Genomic DNA, 22,583 nt, shown 5'->3' with positions numbered 1-22,583 from the left:
GAAAAGGTAAGTTTATGTTTAAGGAGCAGAACATTTTTAATTTATCGTGTTGCATAATTGGCCTAATTGAATTAATAGATAATCTGTATCACATTCATTAGTTCTAATTCCATAGCTACAATGTTCCTATTGATAGAAGTCACCCAATATGACAATAATATTTTTCATTTATATCTTCTTTCTCACCATAAACATCTTGTTATCAATTGAATCATCCACAAGTGTATGTACCAGACTCCTATTGCTGACTCTACCTTATACTTAATTATTAACACATGCCAGGCTTTTTTATTTTGATGTACTCATTAAATATCAAGTTAGATTATTAACTTTCACAATGAAGACAGGACATAGACCTGCTCATACTGGTAATACTCCTGAAGAGAAAGCCAAGAGAAATTTGCCTTGTGCAGTCAGTGGGTGTAGTGAACATGTTAACTGCTTCTATTCATACAAACATAAGAACTAGAAACAGGAGTAGGCCACTCAGCCCTTCAAACCTGCTCCGCCATTCAATAAGATCATGGCTGTTCTGTTTGTAACCCCCCAATTAACCTTTCACCCCCTTGTTAATTAAGAATTTATCTTGCCCTGCCTTAAAAATATTCAAACATCCTGCTTCCACTGCCTTTTGAGGAAAGAGTTCCAAAGACTCACGACCCTCTGAGAGAAAAAAATTCTCCTCATCTCTGTCTTAAATGAGCAACCTCTTATTTTTAAACTGTGACCCCTAGGTCTAGATTTTCCCACAAGAGGAAACATCCTCTGCACATCCACTCTGTCAAGACCCCTCAGGATCTTAAAGGTTTCTATCTAGTCACCTCTGCCTCTTCTAAGCTCCAGTGAATACAAGCCTAACCTGTCCAACCTTTCCTCAAAACACAACCCGCCCATTTCTGGTACGAGCCTAGTAAATCTTCTCTGAATTGCTTCTAATGTATTTACACCTTTACTTAAATAAGGAGATCAATACTGTACACAGTACTCTGGATGTGGTCTCACCACTGCCCTGTACAACTGAAGCGTAACCTCCCTACTTTTGTATTCAATTCCCCTCACAATAAATGATAACATTCTATTAGCTTTCCTAATTACCTGCTGTACCTGCATTTTAGCCTTTTGTGATTCATGCACCAGGACATTGAGACCCCTCTGAATCTCAGAGCACTGCAATCTCTCATCATTTAGATAATAAGCTTTTATATTCTTCCTCCCAAAATGGACAATTTCACATTTGCCCACATTATACTCCATTTGCCAGGACTTTGCCCACTCACTTAACCTATGTCACTTTGTAACCTCCTTATGTCCTCTTCACAACTTACTTTCCTACCTGTCTTTGTTCAAAACATCAATAGCTTTTGCCTTGTAACAGAATGTCATATGACCATAAAACACCAATATTTTAGCAGTTATCCTGTATTCCACTTCAAAGCAGTTGCTTGTTTAATAGTTGTATAGCATCTCCTCTACAACTGCCTAGTGCTGGGAATAGATGATTATACACTTAAACAATGGCTTAAAAAAAGGATAACTTTGTCCTGAGCATGTTTTTAAAGAATTGAAAGAGCACAAAACCTTGAACACTTTGTTCTCAAAAACTTTTTTTCTGCAGTTCGTATTTCACAAAATGTGTTTCCCACTGCCCTGCCTCTCAGTTTATTGATGCTCATGTTAGGATAACAAACTGTTCAAAATGTAAATTATATGCCAGTAGGAATGAACCTGCAGAATAGATATTGGTTAAATTTTCCAAGTACACAGATGCCGAGCTATCTCACTGCCAGCATGTATTTGGAAAATTTAGGCATATCAAAAAAAGGTGCTAAATACAGGTAAGTCATGAAATTGATTACATTTTCCCATGAAATAATAGAATAATAATGCATCTTTGATTACATCAGAGATGCAGTACTTTGATTCCATATGAATTAACTCTGGACAAGGAAGGCGTATGTAGGTTTGCGGGCAAATGTATTTTAAAGTAAAATGCACAAACATATGCTTATAAACTAATGCCTGTTGCCTATGGATTTTGCTCCCAAGACAGAACTTCTTCTCTTGGATGGATTTATTTACTATCCTACGCACACCAGGTCCATTTCTTTGCTTCAAAAATATGAAGTTCTCTGAATGTGTCATTCACAGACCAGAACGGACAATGAAAATGAAAAGCTTTCTATTGTCATAGATCAGCCAGTAAAAGGATCAAGGGTAACATGAAGATACATTCTGTTCCAGTTTCTCTATGGAAGTGATCTGTTAAATTATGTTTGCAGACAGAGGAAGAAGGACCTATCTCGTTCCACGGAGTAGCATATGTAAATATGGCTCCTTTGTTGTATCCAGGTGTAAAGCGGATTCGAGGCGCATATGCAATACACCCTTTCAATGAGCACGAAATAATTGAAAAGGTAACATTGATGTAGTAATATAATATGCATTACTTTGGGAAAGAATGTCAAGATAGGTCAACAATTCCTTATACAATAAGTTCCCAGTCTCTGTTATCCAGTTGGAAACATTGCAGACAAAGGTATGAAGATAAAATTCCACACTCCTGTCATTGGGACTCTCCAGTCCTGCTCCCTTCCTTCACACATCAAGGCCTCGCAGAAATCCCATATTGGATCTGATGTATCTGAGCCTGGATTATAATCCAGCATTTCAGATGCCCTCTAGTCAGAGTTACAGAAGGGTCATGGATATTCAGCTCCACAGACCAGCTCAAGGACTTAATTAATCTGATAGTTTTCTGTGCTAACCCCTATTCTCATGTGCTCATGTACCACCCTTTTCCTGAAATGCTGGCATTACTTCTATGATTGATGGAAATAATAACTTGACTTGCATTTTAAAGTTTAGATCAAAGGTGAACAAAACATAGTCGCCTAGGAAATGATCCGTGTAGTTTTGGGCGCTACTTGGAATACCTTAAAACATTGTGTAGGAAGCATGCACACATTTCCCCCCATCATATGGGGTAAGAACAAACAAAAGATGTCCTTTACCTCTCCCTGAAACAGGTGCTAGGTCTTTGCATGTATAAATAATGGCCCGAATGCTTCCTAGCGGTAACCTTCTGTAAGATTGGTTTACCTTGAGGCTGTTGACTGCTCTCAGGGAATCCAATTCTAGAGGTCACCTGCAACAAATAAGGTAAGTAATTTGCCTGAATGTGGAGCCAGAAGGAGCAGCACATTAAAAGGGCTGATCACCAATCCCACAACCCTCTCGCCAATTGCCTCCACTCCCAACCCAATTCTCAATCCTTATCCCTGATCTACCCTCTGTTCTTGACTTGGCCCGTGATCCCTGGCACAGACCACATGACCCTCACCCCAATCCCTGCAAATCCTGTCTGATCTTTGCTTGTGAACCTCGATTCCATTCCAGGCACCAATCCCAACCCAGTACTTGAACCCTGACAGCATGTGTTCTGCAATACGAGCAACAGCCCAACCCAAGGCTGAACAGTGACAAAGAAGGAAAGAAGAGGAAGCAAATCCTGCACGCTGGTTCTCAGTATCATGTGGGATATCCTGCTCTGAGTAGACGTCATGCTCAAATCGAGAGACAGCTGACAACGAGCCCAAACTTGGACTTCTCTTCATCCTAAGCTCTTTAAGCTTTACCATTAACTTTGAAATAAAGCCTGACACCCAACATCTGGAGAGCCTCGGAGCTCACTGTTTAGGCATAGGAGGTATTGCCAAAAAATCATTATGGCCCCATTTCTGGACAAGTGACTTTGCCAGTGCTCACTTCATATAACAAGTTTACATTGTTAGAGTTCTGTTTTTGTGGGATTTATGTAGCTTAACATAACTGATTACAGAAAAAAAACCTTAATTTAAATAAAGCCTTTTATGGCCTCCAGACATAGTTGCTTGACAAATAGGAATATTACAGGATTGTGGAATGGTAAAAGAAAGGACTTGTATTTATGTTGTGCCTTTCATATGCTTAGAATGTTGCAAAGTGCTTCACAGCTAATGATATCTTTCTGAAGTATAATTATTGTCATGTAGAGAAGCAAGGAAGTTAACTTGCATACAATGAGGTCCCACAAACAGCAATAATGTAAAGACCAGATAATACATTTTTGGTGGAGTTAGTTGAGGGATAAATGTTGATGAGAATACCTGGAGAAATCCACTGCTCTTCTTTAAATAGTGCCATGGAATCTTTAACGTCCATCTGAGAGGACAGTTTATGTATAGGCCATCTGAAAAATGACACATCCAGCAATGCAACATTTGTTCAGCACTGCAAGGAGGTTTCTGGAATGGAGACTAAACCCATGACATTCTGACTTAAAAGCTGTGAGTGCCTCTCCTGAGGCAGGTGTGACAGTTTAAATTACATCCTAACCAGGGTTGGCCTAGTATTTAGATAATAGTGGTGTAAAACTAAATAAATAATCTAAATAATGAAGCACAATACATTTAACAATGCTATCTAGAAGTCTTCCTCTTTCATAGTCAATAGCAGGAGACGGATGACAAAAATAATAAAGGCAACATAGGAACTTACGTAGGCTATTTAATCCCTTGAGCCTGTTCTGTAATTCAGTATCATGTTAATCTGTTACCCAACTCCATGGACTGGATTTTATGATTGTGGGGAAGTGGCAGAAGAAAAGTCGGTTCCAAAACCGATCAACTTTAAAATAGGCCACCCAGCAGTGGTAACCCACTCCGACGGCTTAAATAAGCTGAGGGTCAGACTTCTGCCCCTCAGTGGGAGGAAGCCCTGCTGTTGAGATCCCAGCCAATTTAATGGAGCAGCAGCTCTAGCAGTTCCAGCAGCTCTGGAAATCAGTTGTGGGTGCTGCCAGGACTGCAAGGAGGCCCTGGGTTGAAGGGTTAAATGGCCACTGGAGAGCGATAAATCTGGTTCTGGATGGGGAGGGCTCAGGGAGCTAAAAGAGGTGAGGGATTGGGGGTGGGTTTTGGAGGCCAGCTCGGGTGGATCAAAAGGGGGTAACATTTTGGGTGGGGGGGGTGCCCACAGGGCACTCTCCAAATGATGTGGCCCCTTCTTTGCTGCCTTTTCAACAAAATTATTTAAAAAAACAGCTTTTCCACTCTTGAGGGTCTTAATTGGGCAATAATTAGCTGCAAGGCTCTCAAGAGGCCTAAGGGCAGGCAGGCTGGTGGGCGACTTACCCACCCCCACGTGGACTGGGTCAGAGGGGTGGGAAGGCAGCGGGCTAGCCACCATATTTTACATGCCCTCCCAACCAAAAGCATGCCTGGTGGGTGGTGGGGTGTAAAAATCCAGTCCCCGGTATGCGCCTTACCCTCCATTCCAAATAACTTAGGTTAACAAAAGTCTATCTCAGTTTTAAATTCAACTATTGATCTTGCATCGGCTGCAGTTTGTGGAATAGACCTCCAAACCTCTATCAGCCTATCACATTGGGCAAGGATATCATGTGTGATTCAGATCACCAAAAAGAGGAAAAAAATACTGCAGAAATGAATATGGGGAGAAAATTAATACTATCTCCAATTTTATTCCACTAGCAAAACTATGCTGAATGCTTTAGTGAATTTTCAGGAAACGCTGAAGTTCTAGAAGAGCTCTTTCATTACATTGTAATTTATACTTCCTTATGACATGAGCTTCGTTGTTGCTGTGTTTATTGTGTATGATTCAGACAAAACGTAAGAACCGGGAAGCTACTGGTGTTGCAGGAGGATTGAAGGGTCCGCCTTCACATTCTAAAAATGCCCCTAATAAGGTTAAGGATGATAAAGGGCCAAAAGAAGTATATAAGAAGGTATGATTCCTATTGTTATCAAATCTTGTATGGCTCTCACAAGCCAGTATTGCATTCGAGCTAAGACAAAAATAAAAATACCTGGAAAAACTCAGCAGGTCTGACAGCATCTGCGGAGAGGAACACAGTTAACGTTTCAACAGAACTAAGGAAAAATAGAAAATAGGTGAAATATAAGCTGGTTTAAGGGTGGGGGGGGGGGGGGAACGGGACAAGTAGAGCTGGATAGAGGGCCAGTGTGATAGATAGAGATGGCCAAAAGCTATCATAGAAAAAAGGACAAAGAGGTGTTGAAGGTGTTGATATTATCTAAGGAATGTGCTAATAGGTGACATTAAGGGTAGAAAGCAGGACGAACAAGGTACAGATAGCCCTAGTGGGGGCGGGGTGGGGGGGGAGGGATCGAAATAGGCTAAAAGGTAGAGATAAAACAATGGATGGAAATACATTTAAAAATAATGGGAATGGGTGGGAAAAGAAAGATCTATATAAGTTATTGGAAAAAAGGGGGATCGGAAAGGAGGTGGGGATGGAGGAGAGAGTTCATGATCTAAAATTGTTGAACTCAATATTCAGTCCTAAAGGCTGTAAAGTGCCTAGTCAGAAGATGAGTTGCGTTGAGCTTCACTGGAACATTGCAGCAGGCCAAAATTACGGACATGTGGGCATGAGAGCAGGGTGGTGTGTTGAAATAGCAAGCAACAGGGAGGTTTGGGTAATTCCTGCGGGCAGACCGAAGGTGTTCCGCAAAGTGGTCACCCAGTCTGTTTGGTCTCTCTAATGTAGAGGAAACCGCATTGGGAGCAGCGAATGCAGTAGACTAAATTGAGGGAAGTGCAAGTGAAATGCTGCTCCACTTGAAAGGAGTGTTTGGGCCCTTGGACAGTGAGGAGAGGGGGAGTAAAGGGGCATGTGTTGCACCTTCTGCAGTTGCATGGGAAGGTGCCATGGGAGGGGGTTGAGGTGTAGGGGGTGATGGTGGAGTGGACCAGGGTGTCCTGGAGGGAACGATCCCTGCGGAATGCCGCCGGGGGTGGGGTTGAAGGGAAGATGTGTTTGGTGGTGGCATCATGCTGGAGTTGGCAGAAATAGCAGAGGATGATCCTTTGAATGCAGAGGCTGGTGGGATGATAAGTGAGGACAAAGGGGACTCTATCATGGTTCTGAGAGGGAGAGGAAGGTGTGAGGGCGGATGCATGGGAGATGGGCCGGATGCGGTTGAGGGCCCTGAGGTGGAAAACCTCAGTTAAGGAAGAAGGAAAACATGTCAAAGGAACTGTTTTTCAAAGTGGCATCATCAGAACAGATGCGACAGAGGCGAAGGAACTGAGAGAATGGGATGGGGACCTTACAGGAAGCGGGGTATGAGGAGCTGTGGGAGTTGGTAGGCTTGTAATGAATATTAGTGGACAGTCTATCACCAGAAATTGAGACAGAGAGGTCAAGGAAGGGAAGGGAAGTGTCAGAGATGGACCATGTAAAAATGATGGAGGGGTGGAGATTGGAAGCAAATTTAATAAATTTTTCCAGGTCCAGATGAGAGCATGAAGCAGCACCGAAGCAATCATCAATGTATCAGAGAAAGAGTTGTTGGAGGGGGCCGGAGTAGGACTGGAACAAGGAATGTTCCACATACCCCATAAAGAGACAGGCATAACTGGGGCCCATGTGGGTACCCATAGCCACACCTTTTATTTGGAGGAAGTGAGAGGAGTTTGAGGAGAAATTGTTCAGTGAGAGAACAAGTTCAGCTAGATGGAGGAGAGTAGTGGTGGATGGGGATTGTTCGGGCCTCTGTTCAAGGAAGAAGTGGAGAACCATCAGACCATTCCGGTGGGGGATGGAGGTGTAGAAGGATTGGACGTCCATGGTGAAGAGGAGGCAGTTGGGGCAAGGGAACTGGAAATTGTTGATATGATGTAGGGTGTCAGAGGAATCACGGATGTAGGTGGGAAGGGACTGGACAAGGGAAGAGAGACTGGAGTCAAGATAACAAGAATTGAGTTCCGTGGGGCAGGAACAGGCTGACACAATTGGTCTGCCGGGACAGTCCTGTTTGTGGATTTTGGGTAGGAGGTAGAAGCAGGCCATCTGAGGTTGGGAGACTACGAGGTTGGAAGCTGTGGAAGGAAGATCTCCAGAGGAGATGAGGCCAGTAGCAGTCCTGGAGCTATATCGTGTAAGCACTGGCACTAAGCTATCAAAGATGTTTATTATTCTCATTCAGTGTGCCAATAAAGTTGCTTATCATCCTCATTGTTATTCTTCTGATAGTGCTGTGTTATAGTTACTTGTTTTCCCTGTAAGTAGTTTGTAAGGGATTTGGTGCTGGTTTGCTCTCATTTTTGGAGCCCTTTTAAGAGATTACACTTGCTGTCATAGACACACAGCAAATTTATGGCAAAGCAGGAGGCCATTCAGCCCATCTTGTCGATTCCAGCAAAAAAAGAGTCATCCAGTCTAAACCCGCTTTCCAGCTCTTGGTCCATAACCCTGTAGATTACATCACTAGAGTGTATCCAAGTATTTTTTTAAATGCAATAAAGGTTTCTGCTTCCACCATCCTTTCAAACAGCGAGTTCCACACATCCACCACTCTCTGGCTGAAAATTCCCCAGCTATCCTCGAATCCTTCTGCCAATTACTTTAAATCTATGCTCCCTGGTTAATAATCTCTCTACTAAGGGAAATAGGCCCTTCCAATCCACTGTATCTAGCCCCTTCATAATTTTATACACCTCAACTAAATCTTCCCTCAGCCTTTCTGTTTCAAAGAAAATAACTTCAGCCTATCCAGACTTTTCTCATAGCTAAAAGTTTCTATTCCTTGGAATTCCTCTATTCCTCTGTACCCTCTGGTGTGTTATGCAATGTGGTGTCTGGAACTCCATGCAGTTCTTTAACTGTGGATTAGCTAGTGTTCTACACAGTACTGGGATAACCTCCCACCTCTTACATTCTATGTCTCAGCTCCTGAAGGAATGTATCCTCTATGCCTTCTTAATCACCTTGTCTATCTGTCCTGTTACCTTCAGTGACCTGTGGACATGCACTCCAAGTTCTTTTGGTTCCTCTACTCTTCTCAGAATCCTACCATTTATTGTGTGCTCTCTTTGCCCTCCCCAAATGCATGACCCCACTATTCACTGGATTGAATTCCATTGTCACTTTTCTGAGGACCTGACCAGTTCATTGATATCTTCCTGCAGCCGACAGCCTTCTTCCTCACTATTGACCATACAACCAAATTTTGTATCAATTGCAAAATATATACAAAAACATCAATTGACCATACTCTTGGCTTCTTGCCACTGAGCCAGTTTTGGATCCAACTTGCCACTTGCCCTTGGATCCCATGGGGTATCAAAATGAAAGAAAGAAAAAATGCACCTGCACTATTAGGAGCTTCATCACAAATTGAGTTTTCCTTTACATTCACTCAGAAGAATAAGGAGATTACACTGCACAAATTTGTCCTAAACATCATACTAATTCACATTTACATCTATTGACTAAATTTTAGCATTAGAATAGAATTATTGCACTTTGGTCTTGCCTTAAAACCTAAAAATTTGACATTCCACACCAACAGGACAGAGCCCTATGTTCAGTGTATGCTAAAAGCTCCAGATGTTATCTTTACCTAAAGATGCGGACTTTTGAATCAAAGGCTTCTGATAATACAACCTGAAGACAGCCAAACCTTAAAGAAAATCTCATTTGTACTTGAATACAGTTTCAGATGATCCCAGTTATATTACAAGTTGAAGCTAAATTTGAACTCCATCAAAGGTTGTTCCTAGAACAAAATTCAAATTTGGACTTGGTCAGCATTTCTGAGATTTAATTGAGCAAAATATTTTAGAGAATGAAGATCCTTGCCTGATTTTTCTGATTTAGCTGCCAATACTAGGAACAAGACCCTGCCATTCATTTATAGAATGAATAGTAATTCTTGGCCTTGATAAATTAGGTGTACTAGTTTTGCTTCATTTTGGGAAGTTTTATTCTGAGACTAAAGCTTGTATTTCACTGCCTGTTCAATGTTTCATTTTTTTTTTTGCTTTCCTGTAGAACTCATTAAATTTGAAGTCAATTCTCCAGGATCATTTGTTCGATTCAGAAGTGGCAAATGTACTTAATGTGGAAGGAGAGGTACGTTTGTTAGAAAAGTGCAATTTGTATTGAGATACAGCTGCCTTTGAAATTGTACAGGGGTTTTCCTTTGCTCTAGAAGCTTGTGGATGCTCCATCATTGAATACATTTAAGGCCTTGCTCCTTTCAGCTTCTCAGGGAAATAAGGTATATGGGGTGGGGAGTGGGTGGGAAAATGAAATTGAAGCCTGAGATTAGCGATGATCATCTCGAGTGGTGGAACAGGCTTTGCAGGCTGCATGGTCTACTGCTACTCCAATTTCTTGTGTTCTTGTGTGCATACATTTTGTGCACAGGCCCCCAGTGTGCTACATGCTGGTCTGCTATACTGTCAAGCAATTAATGCATTGTGCCTGATAATAGGGCAGTCCAAAGAACACCTTAGTTATGGACTGTGCTCTCAACTCCCATGGGTGGTATCGACATCCAAATGTGATGTTTAATTGTTGGTATCAGATTTGTCTTGATGTCACTGCTATTGCTGTCATTCAATAATCTATTTACCTGTAACTGTCAAGAATGAGTTTATAATCTCAAAAAATGTTTGGCTGTTACATTTCAGCAATACATAGAAGCAAGGTCATACATTGTTCTGGAGTTTACTCTGGAAAAACCTTTGGTGCAAAAGCGACTCCGTGAGGAACTGGCTAAAAGGTACATTTCAGACTGAACAGTGAACATCCACAATTCTTTCAGATGTGCAAACTGATATCTTGTTGATGAAATTCTGATAATATAGAAAATATTTGTCCTTCATTCTGCATCATCCGCATACTATGGGAGTGCATCTTAGTTTGATGGCCATCATGCACTGAACATGTCCACAGAAATGATGCGATGAAATTGCATATAGGCAGTGTTGCAAGTGATCTCCTACTCCCATGTCTGACTGTGCATTATTGTGCTAGCTAGAGCACTTCAGTCTTGTTATTGGTGTACATTACTTTTGTATTCTGTCTCAATTTATTGTGATTTGAACTTCTGCAAACATTGAAACAAAACAATTATGTATCTAATTTCTACTTGTTCTCTGCTAACTCACTATCCTCTCCCCTCCGGGGACTCAACTCAAGTTTAACAATCCTCTTTCTGCTGATAGTCACAGCAAAATAGTTACTATTTAATTTCTGGTCTGTTTTGAGTTCGCTGACCTAAGCTGGGTGCCAGTTAATGCAGTACTATTGGGTTCAGTGTCTTGGACCACAGGGGAAATCCGAATAGCTTTCCAGTTCTGACTACTATTCCTAGACCCTTGCAGTTTTAATCTAGATAGCCAGGCAGTGAGGTATAGAACTGGAACCTAATCTTTGAACACTTACAAGCTTTTATTTCACAGGCACAGTTACAAGCATGTACCTCCAAACCCAACAAACACAAGCCAGAATTTTCCATTCTAGAGTCTAAGTTCAGTGGCGGGTGTGGAATTGAGAGTGATTCCCACCGTGTAGCAGGAGGGCTGACCCTGGTGTGACCTCACGGGGTCGAAGGACTGAGCACCAGTTTTAAAGGCACCCGAACTGCCATTCACTCATTGCTGGCCAGCAGCTCCATATTCTGCACCTACCAGAATTTTGCAGCGAAGGCAACAACGTATGGCCCCACAGTTCAACAGAGGTTCCCTGGGGATTCTCCTCCAGGTTGTCCAGGAAAGACTGGAGGTCCTGTTTCCTGGGATGGCAGCAGGAGGCCATCCCATTTGACCATGGCGGCCTGGGAGGAAGTTGCAGTGGAGGTTAGCGCCCCATGGGGGCCACTAAAGAACCTCTCAGCAGTGCAGGAAGAGTGAATGAACTGCTGCGTCCCACCAGAGTAAGTGGCACCGTCTGCTGACTGCAAACTAACACTCATAAGGGCATCAGGCAGTGTAAGTGTGTGCATGCACAGGATGTCAGACAGGAGTTTGGGCTGCAGTACTCAGCAGCAGAATGGTCATGTGCACTGAGTATGTGCCAGTCACTTCATGCTCTCAATCTTTTATCGGTTGCAGAACATCTTGCTTGTTAATCTCTTACTAGGAAGGGCTCAGGAGCTGCAATAGGCATGCCTGCTCCTAAACTGCTCAATCACCCATTGGGATGACACTAAATCCTTTTGTCTGTCTGCAGGACAAGAATGCTCACAATAAGAGGGAGCAGGCCAAGACTGGAGGTGGCATTCCTGACAATCAAGTCCTCACTCCTTTTGAAGAGCAGGCTGCCGTGTTAACTGGGGATGAGCAGGATCGTGCCTGTGCTGAAGGTGAGACAGCACTCCTCCAGGAAGCCAGTGAGGATGTCTCCAGTCTGCAGTTGTCAGCTGTGTCCAAAGAGTAACACATTTGGTTTAATTAAGAGCCTACTAAATCCACTAAATCTTTCTTCTCTCCATTCCAGGTACCAACAAGAAAAGGGGGAAGCCAACAAGGGAGATGAGCCACAGAATCAGCTGCAACTCCACCTCTGCACAGGATGCCTCAAAAGCCTCAGAAGATGCATTGTCACAGCATTCACCCGCTCCCTCCACCAGAGCAGATACATTCACCTCAGTGGGTGCATGTTCTAGAGAAGGCTCGGTGTCACAATCTGGTGAGCACATCACTGACACAGGTCCATAGCTGGTGGAGGAAGTGACGGCCAAGGTCCCTGATGCTTAGGGCACTGCTGGAGACCAGGTCCCTGCACAGCTCCACTCAGATGACGAGCCCCTGGACTCAGCACTAAGAGACCTGATGGAGATGCAGAGACAAGCAGGGAAACATCAGGCAGAGATGCCAGAAACCATGTTTAGACAGGACCAAAGGCTAGAGGAGTCCATCCATGTTCTGTCTGCTGTGAGCGCTTGGCTGCCTGCATGGAAAGAGTGGTGGCCGTCTTGGAGACCCAGGTCAAGCAGAACACACAGTGGCTGCCGAATATGCATTTGGACATTCACTCCGTCACTCAAACTATGGGTGCAGTGCAGGAGTGGCTAGGTGAGGGGTACTGGGCAGCTCGACCTCCTTTCAGGTGCCACTTCTCCTCAAGGGGTCAGGAAGATGTCATCGGACCCCCACAGGGAGGAGGACCGCCAGCCAGGTACCCCAGACGCTTCGTCCCAGGACACTCCAAGGGTGTCCTGCCATTCTACCTCCCCTCTACTGGTGACTCCATCGCCTCCAGCAGGTCAGGCTAAGGAGGGTGCATTTGCAGGAGACCCTTAGTCTGGCCAGGAAGCCCTAGGCTACAGGCCACCAGAGGATGCCCACCAGAGTCATCACCATCAACAGGGCGTAGCAGTCAGCAGAGAATAGAGAAAGGAAGTTAAAGAAGTTTTGAAGCACACAGGTGGCACAGGTGTACAACCATTGTATATATTTTTGGCACTTGTAAATATATATTCAATTGCACAGTTTGGAAGCGTCCTGGATTCCATATTGCGACTAGTTGCTTCAATGGTCATGGGCATTTAAGGGTTTGGATTTAGGCTCCCATCAGAGCCTGAGAATGAACTCCTATAGATTCACTTCTCTCACATTATTAACAAAGTGATTACTCAACAATCCCACATGTGAATAATAAAGCAGTGGCCATAGTTTGCAGCCTGGGCACGCGGAATGTAAAGCCATTACTTACAGCTCACCACATTCTGACCTCTGAAAATGTGTTCAGCGAGGTCATTGCAGCTCCTGCATCCTCTTAAGTGGGTGCTAGGAGTACTCAAGGGGAGCTAAACATGCTATGTGAGTGGCACTATAGTTGCAGTTTCAGGACTGAGAGAGTGAAGTTCTAGACTGTTTTCGTAACATTAGAAAACCAGAGGCTTCCCTACATGTCCGTAGAAAGCTGTGGTGGGCATGTTCGTTTGTTATTGGCCTTCCTTCAAGATTTGCCATTTTGAGCTAACATGCAAGTAAAGGCTGCAAGGAAGGAGGCAACAGGCAAGTTAACCTTGACTACAAAAGGGATTGTGTCTAGGATTAAAGAGGTGTGGGTCAAGCGGAGGCGATGGCATAGTGGTATTGTTGCCAGAGACCAGGGTAATGCTCTGGGGACCTGGATTTGAATCCCGCCCTGGCAGAAGGTGAAATTTGAATTCAATAAAAATCTGGAATTAAGAGTCTAAGGATGACCATGAAACCATTGTTGATTGCTGTAAAAACCCATCTGCTTCACTAAAGTCCTTTAGGGAAGGAAACCTGCAGTTTACCTGGTCTGGCCTATATGTGACTCCAGATCCACAGCAATGTGGTTGACTCTTAAATGCCCTCTGAAAATGACCTAGCAACCCACTCAATTGTATCAAACTGCTACAAAGTCACAAAAAAGGAATTAAACCAATCGACATAGACTTAGGCACTGGAAACAACAACGGCAAACTCAACCTTGTCGACCCTGCAAAGTCCTCCTTACTAACCTCTGGGGGCTCATGCCAAAATTGAGAGAGCTGTCTCACAGATTAGTCAAGTAACAGCCTGACATAGTCATCCTCACAGATTCGTATCTTACAGATCATGTCCTGGGCACCACCATCACCATCCCTGGGTATGTCTTGTCCCACTGACAGGACAGACAGGTGGCAGCACAGTGGTATACAGTCGGGAGGGAGTTGCTCTGGGAGTCCTCAATATCATCTCTGGACCCCATGAAATCTCATGACATCAGGTCAAACATGGGCAAGGAAACCTCCTGCTGATTACCATGTACCACCCTCCTTCAGCTGATGAATCAATGCTGCTCCACATTGAGCACCACTTGGAGGAAGCACTGAGGGTGACAAGGGCGCAGAATGTACTCTTCAATGTCCATCACCAAGAGTGGCTCGGTAGCATCAATACTGACCGAGCTAAAGGATATAGCTGCTAGACTGGGCCTGAGGCAGATGGTGAGGGAACCAACAGAAGGGAAAAACATAATTGACCTCATCCTCACCAACCTGCCTATTGCAGACGCATCTGTCCATGACAGTATTGCTTGGAGTGAGACTGCCGCACAGTCGCTGTGGAGACAAAGTCCCTCCTTCACATGTGTGGCCCTACCATTGTGCTAAATAGGATAGATTTCAAAGAGATCTAGCAACTCAAGACTTAGCATCCAAGAGGCACTGTGGATCATCAGCAGCAGCAGAATTGTACTCGAACCCAATCTGTAACCTCATGGCCTGGCATACCCCCACTGTACCATTACCACCAAGCCAGTGGATCAACCCTGGTTCAATGAAGAGTGCAGGAGGGTATGCCAGGAGCAGCACCAGGCACACCTAAAAGTGAGATGTCAACTTGGTGAAGCTACAACACGGGACAACTTGCGTGTCAAACAACATAAGCAGCAAGCAATAGACAGAGCTAAGCAGTTCCACAACCAACGGTTAGAACTAAGCTCTGCAGTCCTGTCACATGCAGTCGTGAATGGTGGTGGACAATTAAACAACTCATTGGAGTAACGGGATCCACAAATATCCCATCCTCAATGATAGGGGAGCCCAGCACATCAGTGCAAAAGATAAGGCTGAAGCATTTGCTACAATCTTCAGCCAAAAGTACTGGATGGATGATCCATCTTGGCCTCCTCTGGAGGTCCCCAGCATCACAGATGCCGGTCTTCAGCGAATTCGATTCACTCCACGTGATATTAAGAAACAGCTGAAGGCACTGGATCGTGCAAAGACTATGGACCCTGACAATATTCCTGTAAGAGTACTGAAGACTTATGCTCCAGAACTCGCCACGCCACTAGCCAAGCTGTTCCAGTACAGCGACAACACTGGCATCCACCTGGCTATGTGGAAAATTGCCCAGGCATATCTTGTACACAAGAAGCAGACACATCCAACCCGGCCAATTACCACCCAATTAATCTACTCTTGATCATCAGTAAAGTGATGGAAAGGGTCATCAACAGTGCTATCAAGCGGCAATTTCAAAGAAAAACCTGCTCTCTGATGCTCACATTGGGTGCCGCCATGGTCACTGAGCACCTGACCTCATTACAACCTTGATTCAAACATGGACGAAAGAGCTGAATTCCAGGGGTGATGTGACAGTGACTGCCCCGGACATCAAGGCAGTATTTGACCGAGTGTGGCATTAAGGAGCTTGAGCAAAACTGGAGTCAATGGAAATCAGGGGGAAAACTCTCTGCTGGTTATAGTCATACCTAGCACAAAACAAGATGGTTGTGGTTGTTGGAGGTCAATCATCTCAATTCCAGGACATCACTCAGGAGTTCCTCAGGGTCGTGTCCTAGGCCCAACCATCTTCAGCTGTCTCATCGATGACTTTCCTTCTTTCATAAGTTCAGAAGTGGGGATGTTCACTGATGTTTGCACAATATTCAGCACCATTTGTGTCTCCTCAGAAACTGATGCAGTTCATGTCCAAATGCAGCAAGACCTGGACAATATCCAGGCTTGGGCTGACAAATGGCAAGTAACATTCGCACCACAAAAGTGTTAGGCAATGATCATCTCCAACAAGAGAGAATCTAACCATCGCTCCTTGACATTCAATGGCATTTCCATCACTGAATCCCCCACTATCAACATCCTGGGGGTGACCATTGACCAGAAACCGAACTGGACTAGCCATCTAAATACTGTGGCTACAAGAATAGGTAGAGGCTAGGAATCCTGCAGCAAGTAACTCACCGCCTAACTCCCCAAAACCTGTACACCATCTACAAGCACAAGGCAAGAGTGTGATGGAATACTCTCCACTTACCTGGACGAGTGCAGCTCCAACAATATTCAAGAAGCTTGAAACCCCAGGATAAAGCAGACGCACAGTAGAAGCAGTGTGTACCGTCTACAAGATGCACTGCAGGAATTCACCAAGGCTCCTTAGACAGCACCTTCCAAACCCACGACCTCTACCACCTAGAAGGACTAGGGAAGCAGACAAATGGGAACACCACCACTTGGAAGTTCCCCTCCAAGCCACTCACTACCCTGACTTGGAAATATATCGCCATTTCTCCATTGTCACTGGGTCAAAATCCTAGAACTCACTCCCAAACAGCACTATGGATGTTACTACACCACATGGACTGCAGCGGTTCAAGAAGTCAACTCACTGCTACCTTCTCAAGGGCAATTAGGCATGGGCAATAAATGCTGGCCTAGGCAGTTATGCCCCTATCCCATAAATGAAAAAAAGAACTTGGGTAACTGGGACTGAGACTTATAGGAATCCCAGTGATTGGAGGGTCCGGATTGCTTGATGCTCAGCAACCCATAATGCAAGTGAGGCACTCTCAGTGAGTGGACATCAAAGTAACCTTGAAAAATTTTGGCATTATATAGATGTCAAGGGATGTGGTGATCGGTGGGGGGGGGTGCAGGAACACAATCTTCCCTAACCAATCTGCATGGAGGAGTGATCTCGAGGGGTAAATGGTGTTCTCATGTTGCTCCTCCCTTTGGCCTCATATATTTGTTTCCGCCTGAAATGGCTCTCTGCACCCCTTTGGGGAGCAGCTGTTAGGGTGACGTAAGTGGATCCCTGCCGAGATTAGATTTGATATTGCTTCCAAGTTGCCATGCGCACAGACTTTGTGAGGGCTTGGTAAAATCTCAGTTCTACTTACAGTGATCGAAGTTGCAGGAGAATGGAGTGCTGTGCAGGTTCCAATGTGTGCATTTAGGGCCAAGACTCGCTATATCAGCACAGTTTGGTACATTGCAAAGGATCAAATCACTGGCAGGGCAGACTTTAAGTAGTGCAATTTAATTCAACTATCATAAATCAAAGGTACATAAGAGCAAAGTATAATGCCTGTAACCAAAAAGGAGTTGGGGCCTGACAGCCAGCAGATGATAGAAAACCAGCTAGTAAAGGATATGTTTTGGCAGCTTACGCTGCCTGCAACCTGTTACCTATCAGATTGTCAATGGACCTGTCTACCATGTTGTACACTTGCAATGGCCTCTGCATGTGGCTCTGTGACACCCTGGCCCTCGTCAGCACCATCCCTTCACCATCTTCGTAGGAGGAGACATCTCTTAGCATGCCTCCCATCTTCAGCCTCTGTTCCACCCTTCCACCCTACCCCACCTCCACCCTTAGCCTGCTTCCCATCTCCAGCCTTCATGTAGCTTGACTGGTCAGCACCTGATCTGAATCAAGAGTTTGACATTTATGAACGATCTCCAAGAAGGCCAAAGCAGCAGCTACTCATTTCAAAGTCCAGGAAGAAGTCAAGCTCGCCAGGTGCACGTCACTTATACACAGTTGTAAATGTGAACATTCTAATTTCTCGCTGGTGAGGAACTTAATTTGGAGGGGAGCTTAGTTCTGCCGAGGTGGCCTTTTAATGAGCATGCATGAATTGCTAACGCATGCAAATGGGATTCCCGACATTGCTTGTCAGGAAGCTCAACCTGTCTTTAAGGTCCCGGGAACTTAATTCCAAAAACTCATCCCACAGTCGGGAAACTGATTTTTGGCCTCCTGCCGATATAAGTTTCCCCTGCCTGCCAAGCTTCCCGCTGCTGGCGGGACCTGAAGATTCAACCCACAGTTTCAGTTTGTTCCTACATATGGGAGTACAAGTAATTCCCCAGGTAATGCCCACCACCTGAATACAACTAAACACCCAATTAACTTACGGTCATGAGGACTCGAAACGTCAACTCTTTTCTTCTCCGCCGATGCTGCCAGACCTGCTGAGTTTTTCCAGGTAATTCTGTTTTTGTTTTGAACTTACAATTAACATCTGTTGGAAGTGTGCATGTGTAAACAATGGGTGAGAACAGGATTGGACTCCTCTGTGGCAGCTCCTACTGTTGAATATCCTGCTAAACACTTTACCAGGTCTCACATAAAGAATGACCACCATTGTAAGGTACTAGCAGGCACTGTTATGTTTCCATGGAATGTGCAACAGTGGAAGTCAACACTAACAAGGCAAGAATAGGAGAAAAGTGACAAAGAAGTGAATAACTGTTTGAATTTGAGTTGTGCCACTAAACCAAATGTTAACTTTCTTTACTGCATTATATATAAATCCCTCATGGATAATTTGTCTCTTTCTCACAGGATTGCGGAGATGATTCCTCCTCAGCCACGATTCCCTCGTAGAACAAGTGGAGCAGATAAGGTGAGTAGAGGAACTGGAAAGGGACGGCTCTAGGAAGTAATATATTTATCAGATGATTAGAACAAAATAACAGTGTAATACATTTTAATTCATAGCATGTCTGCTGCAGTATGAAGCCTCTTCATTTGTCTCCCTAAGCAATATGCATTGTATGGTTAACATAACAAATTGCTCTGAGGTTTTTGCCAATCTAGCCTTGTAACTAAATTCCAAAAAATGTTGTTTAGATTTTTCCTCCCATGTTGCTCTAGTTCAGGACATCTGTTTAGTGTTCCAACATGGTGTGCGTGCAAGAATATAGTTTTTAATGGATTTTGACCCATCCACATGGTACTTTTATGTAAGCCGCTTCTTTCTTCACACACCATTCCTTGAAGTTAAAGCAAAATACTGCGGATGCTGGAAACCTGAAATAAAAACAGAAAATGCTGGAAAATTTCAGCAGGTCTGGCAGCATCTGTGGAGAGAAAAACGGAGTTAATGTTTCAAGTCCAATATGACTCTTCTTCAGAATTAAACCTCCAGTAATTTAACTTATAAAATGTTTGTCAGTACTTGAATTTTATTTTAGCCTGGACAACTAAGTGCATTAAGAAAGCTGAGAAGGTAATGAAAGACAGAAGCTGAATTGGACATGTACTGGAAGATGACTAATTTGCAGAGTTAATGGGGAAATGCTGGCTGGGGTACAAAATTGGACAGCCTTTTTAAAGAGCAGGCACAGGCTCAAACAACCTCCTCCTCCTGTACAGAAAGACTCTATGATTCTGTGAAGCATTCCCTGTGATTGCTTTTCTCATACCTCTTATCAAGGATTACAGAGCAATTGTGAAACCTTTTAGAATTTTTTTGTTAATTATAGCAAGGCTCAGTCATTACTGAAACTTATTCAATGACAAGTAGGTCCAAATAGTCAATCTGAAGGAGTTCCTTATGTGTTTAGAGACATGGCATTTTATTCCGAAAATAGGGTAAGCTTTATTCTACTAAGTGTTTATTACATGGCTGATTTCTGAATGTCACAGGCTGTTGCAGACTACCACAACCAGATAATCAATGTGGCTAAAATCATCATGGACGAATATCAGGAGATGTTTGGACAGAAACTAGCTGAAGGAAAACTCTCGCAGGAATTACAGGATCAGGAAGAGCGCAAACATAAACTTATATTTGAGCTCAACGCCTCAGGAAAATACTTTGCCTTCAAGGAACAGCTTAAGGTAAAAACTGATTGTGTATCTAATTTTAAGTATTAGAATGTGATGTTGCTGAAAATTGAGCTTTGGCAGCTATATTTAGTACATACTCCATTCATCCAGATATGTATTTATAATGGGAATGCATCATCTGATGGATTTCTCCCGATTAACACCTTAAAGGGACTGGTTGACAAGAATGCTGATACGTTCCTGGAGTCAGGCATTGCCAATGTGACAGATGGGGAGTTAAAAATTGAAGGGCTACTTTTCCCATTGATTATATGTATTAGGCGAGATTGGAGGTTAAAAAATATATATATTTTTGTTCTTCAGCCACAGCCTCTAGTCATGCTATTCCTTAATGGATGCTGCAGCCATTTAGCTACAAGTAAATTATGAATAGGTATAGTTGCAATGATGCAATCCAAGGTCTTGCTGTATTTTGGCCAATCTGCTTTACGGAAGTTCGATCACATCACCTTTACATTGTTGATGACTGGAAGACGAAGGCCAATGCAAATGAGTGATGGCCTGTGTTGTTGATTATGTGGGATGTCATCCAGGAATAGGCACTGTGCTGGTTGGGGTGACTATTAATGGAACTGACCCAGCACAGGTCAGGTGAGTAATTCCAGCCACATCTGGCTGAATAGAACATTCCTCATTGCTTGGGGTCATTTATCAGGCTGAGGACATTTATGGAGGCCCACTTTTGGGCTGTTCACCATCAGTGTCTGGTACTGAGTAACCCCAGTCAGTGTGGTGGCTGTTGAAATCTCCCACGTAGGTAGCTAGATGGGGCAGTATTGGCAGAATTTGCTGTTCCTAGCGGGCACTTGGAAGCTTTGCAATATGTAGACTGCTGACCCGAATTGTATCGCAGAACATGATTGATAGCAGGGCGGTTGCATCAGCAATGTTGGATCGGACATAAGTGGCACAACCGTATTTAGAGGGGAGTAGCACAGTACGTCAAAGCCTTTGATGTAATAACGACCTGCTTCTTCAGTTCCAAAATGGGTCTCTTGTAGGCAAAAGGTGTCAATGGAGTGTTGGGTGGCAAGACATCCAATGAAGTTTCGCTTGGCAGCTGATAGTCCCTCAACATAGATTCGGAGAGCATGCCATATTACCATAAAGCCAGAGGGCTGCTCAATGTTGAGACTGGCGGCTCTGGGGACCTGGGTTTCTGCATGAGGGTTCTTTTGGAGTTCTTTAATTTTCTCTTGGAATTCTGGTAGGATCATTAGCTTCCTCAGGGGTACCTGGGTACTGACGGGGTGGAGGCTAGGGAGGCGCAATGTGAATGCTGATCCATTGTCCCCCTACACTTGCAGTAAGACAGCTTCATTTTTATACTCCAATCCCTTTTGTAATAAAGGTGAATATACCATTTATTTCCTAATTGCTTGTTGTACCTGCATGTTACAGTGATAATCTTATGTTCTTATGTTAACTGTCTGTGACTTGTGTGCAATGACAACCAGGTCCCTCTGAATACCAACATTTCCTAGCCTCTCAGCGTTTAAAGAATGCTGTCTGTTTTTCTAGAATTCCATATACAGTGGATAACTTTACAATTCCCCACATTATATTCCATCTGCCATGTTCTTGCCCACTCCCTTTGCAATCTCTTGGCATCCTGCTCACAACTTACTTACCTAACTTTACACTGTCAGCAAAAATGGATACATTAGACAGTTCCCTCTTCTACGTCCATACAGATTGAAAATAGCTGAGTCTCAAGTACTGATCCTTCCAATGCCCTGCGAGTTACAGCCTGCCTACGTAAAAATGACATGTTTATTCCTCATCTCTGTTTTCTGTCCATTAATCAATCCCTGCTAATATATTACCCTCCCAAATCCCATGAGCCCTACATCTTGTGTAACAACCTCCTGTTTGTTGTTGTTGAGTCTGAATGTTGTTGAGTCTGAAATTTGGGTCAAAATGTAAATGACCCTAGTTCCCCAGTCACCACCACTACCATCTCTGAGGCCAACGGTGTGGGTCAATCAAATAAGGCTGCTTCATTTTCATAATATTTTGCTCCAGGTGTATCTCATAATTCATTGGGAATGCCAGGGCCATTTTGTTGAGTGTTAGCAGCCAGTGAATGCTGGCTATCCATTGTGCACTTTGCACTTTGCTGGCCTGGAGAGAGGACCAAGTAGCATTGGGCAGTGGGACAACAGGCAAGGAGGATGTTAATGCCAGTGTGCTTTGAGTAGTAGTGGGTGGCAAGTAGTGGGTAAGACAATAGGCGGAATTGTCCCTAAATTGCTCTAAGTGCGGTAGCAGGCGTGGAAATCAGCGCTTGTCCCTCTGGCTGCAATGGCGGGTTTTCACGCAATATCGTCCAGGTCCCGCCTCAAAAATTATGTATCCAT

General features: G+C 43.9%; 1 protein-coding gene across 3 annotated transcripts in view; it reads left to right on the top strand.

Moving 5' to 3' along the window:
• Window positions 1-22,583, top strand: part of cfap70 (cilia and flagella associated protein 70) — an 83,783-nt gene that overhangs the window by 22,755 nt on the left and 38,445 nt on the right. For all 3 annotated transcript variants that reach the window (XM_041206626.1, XM_041206624.1, XM_041206625.1), the window contains 6 exons: window positions 2,280-2,414; window positions 5,666-5,788; window positions 9,863-9,943; window positions 10,507-10,598; window positions 18,934-18,994; window positions 20,020-20,214. In XM_041206626.1, coding sequence (XP_041062560.1) covers window positions 2,280-2,414; window positions 5,666-5,788; window positions 9,863-9,943; window positions 10,507-10,598; window positions 18,934-18,994; window positions 20,020-20,214 — 687 coding nt within the window. The remainder of the gene's footprint in view (window positions 1-2,279; window positions 2,415-5,665; window positions 5,789-9,862; window positions 9,944-10,506; window positions 10,599-18,933; window positions 18,995-20,019; window positions 20,215-22,583) is intronic.

Source organism: Carcharodon carcharias, chromosome 15 (genome assembly GCF_017639515.1).
Source record: "Carcharodon carcharias isolate sCarCar2 chromosome 15, sCarCar2.pri, whole genome shotgun sequence".
In the NCBI taxonomy this organism is placed as follows: domain Eukaryota; kingdom Metazoa; phylum Chordata; class Chondrichthyes; order Lamniformes; family Lamnidae; genus Carcharodon; species Carcharodon carcharias.
This window is presented reverse-complemented; position numbering and strand designations above follow the sequence as displayed.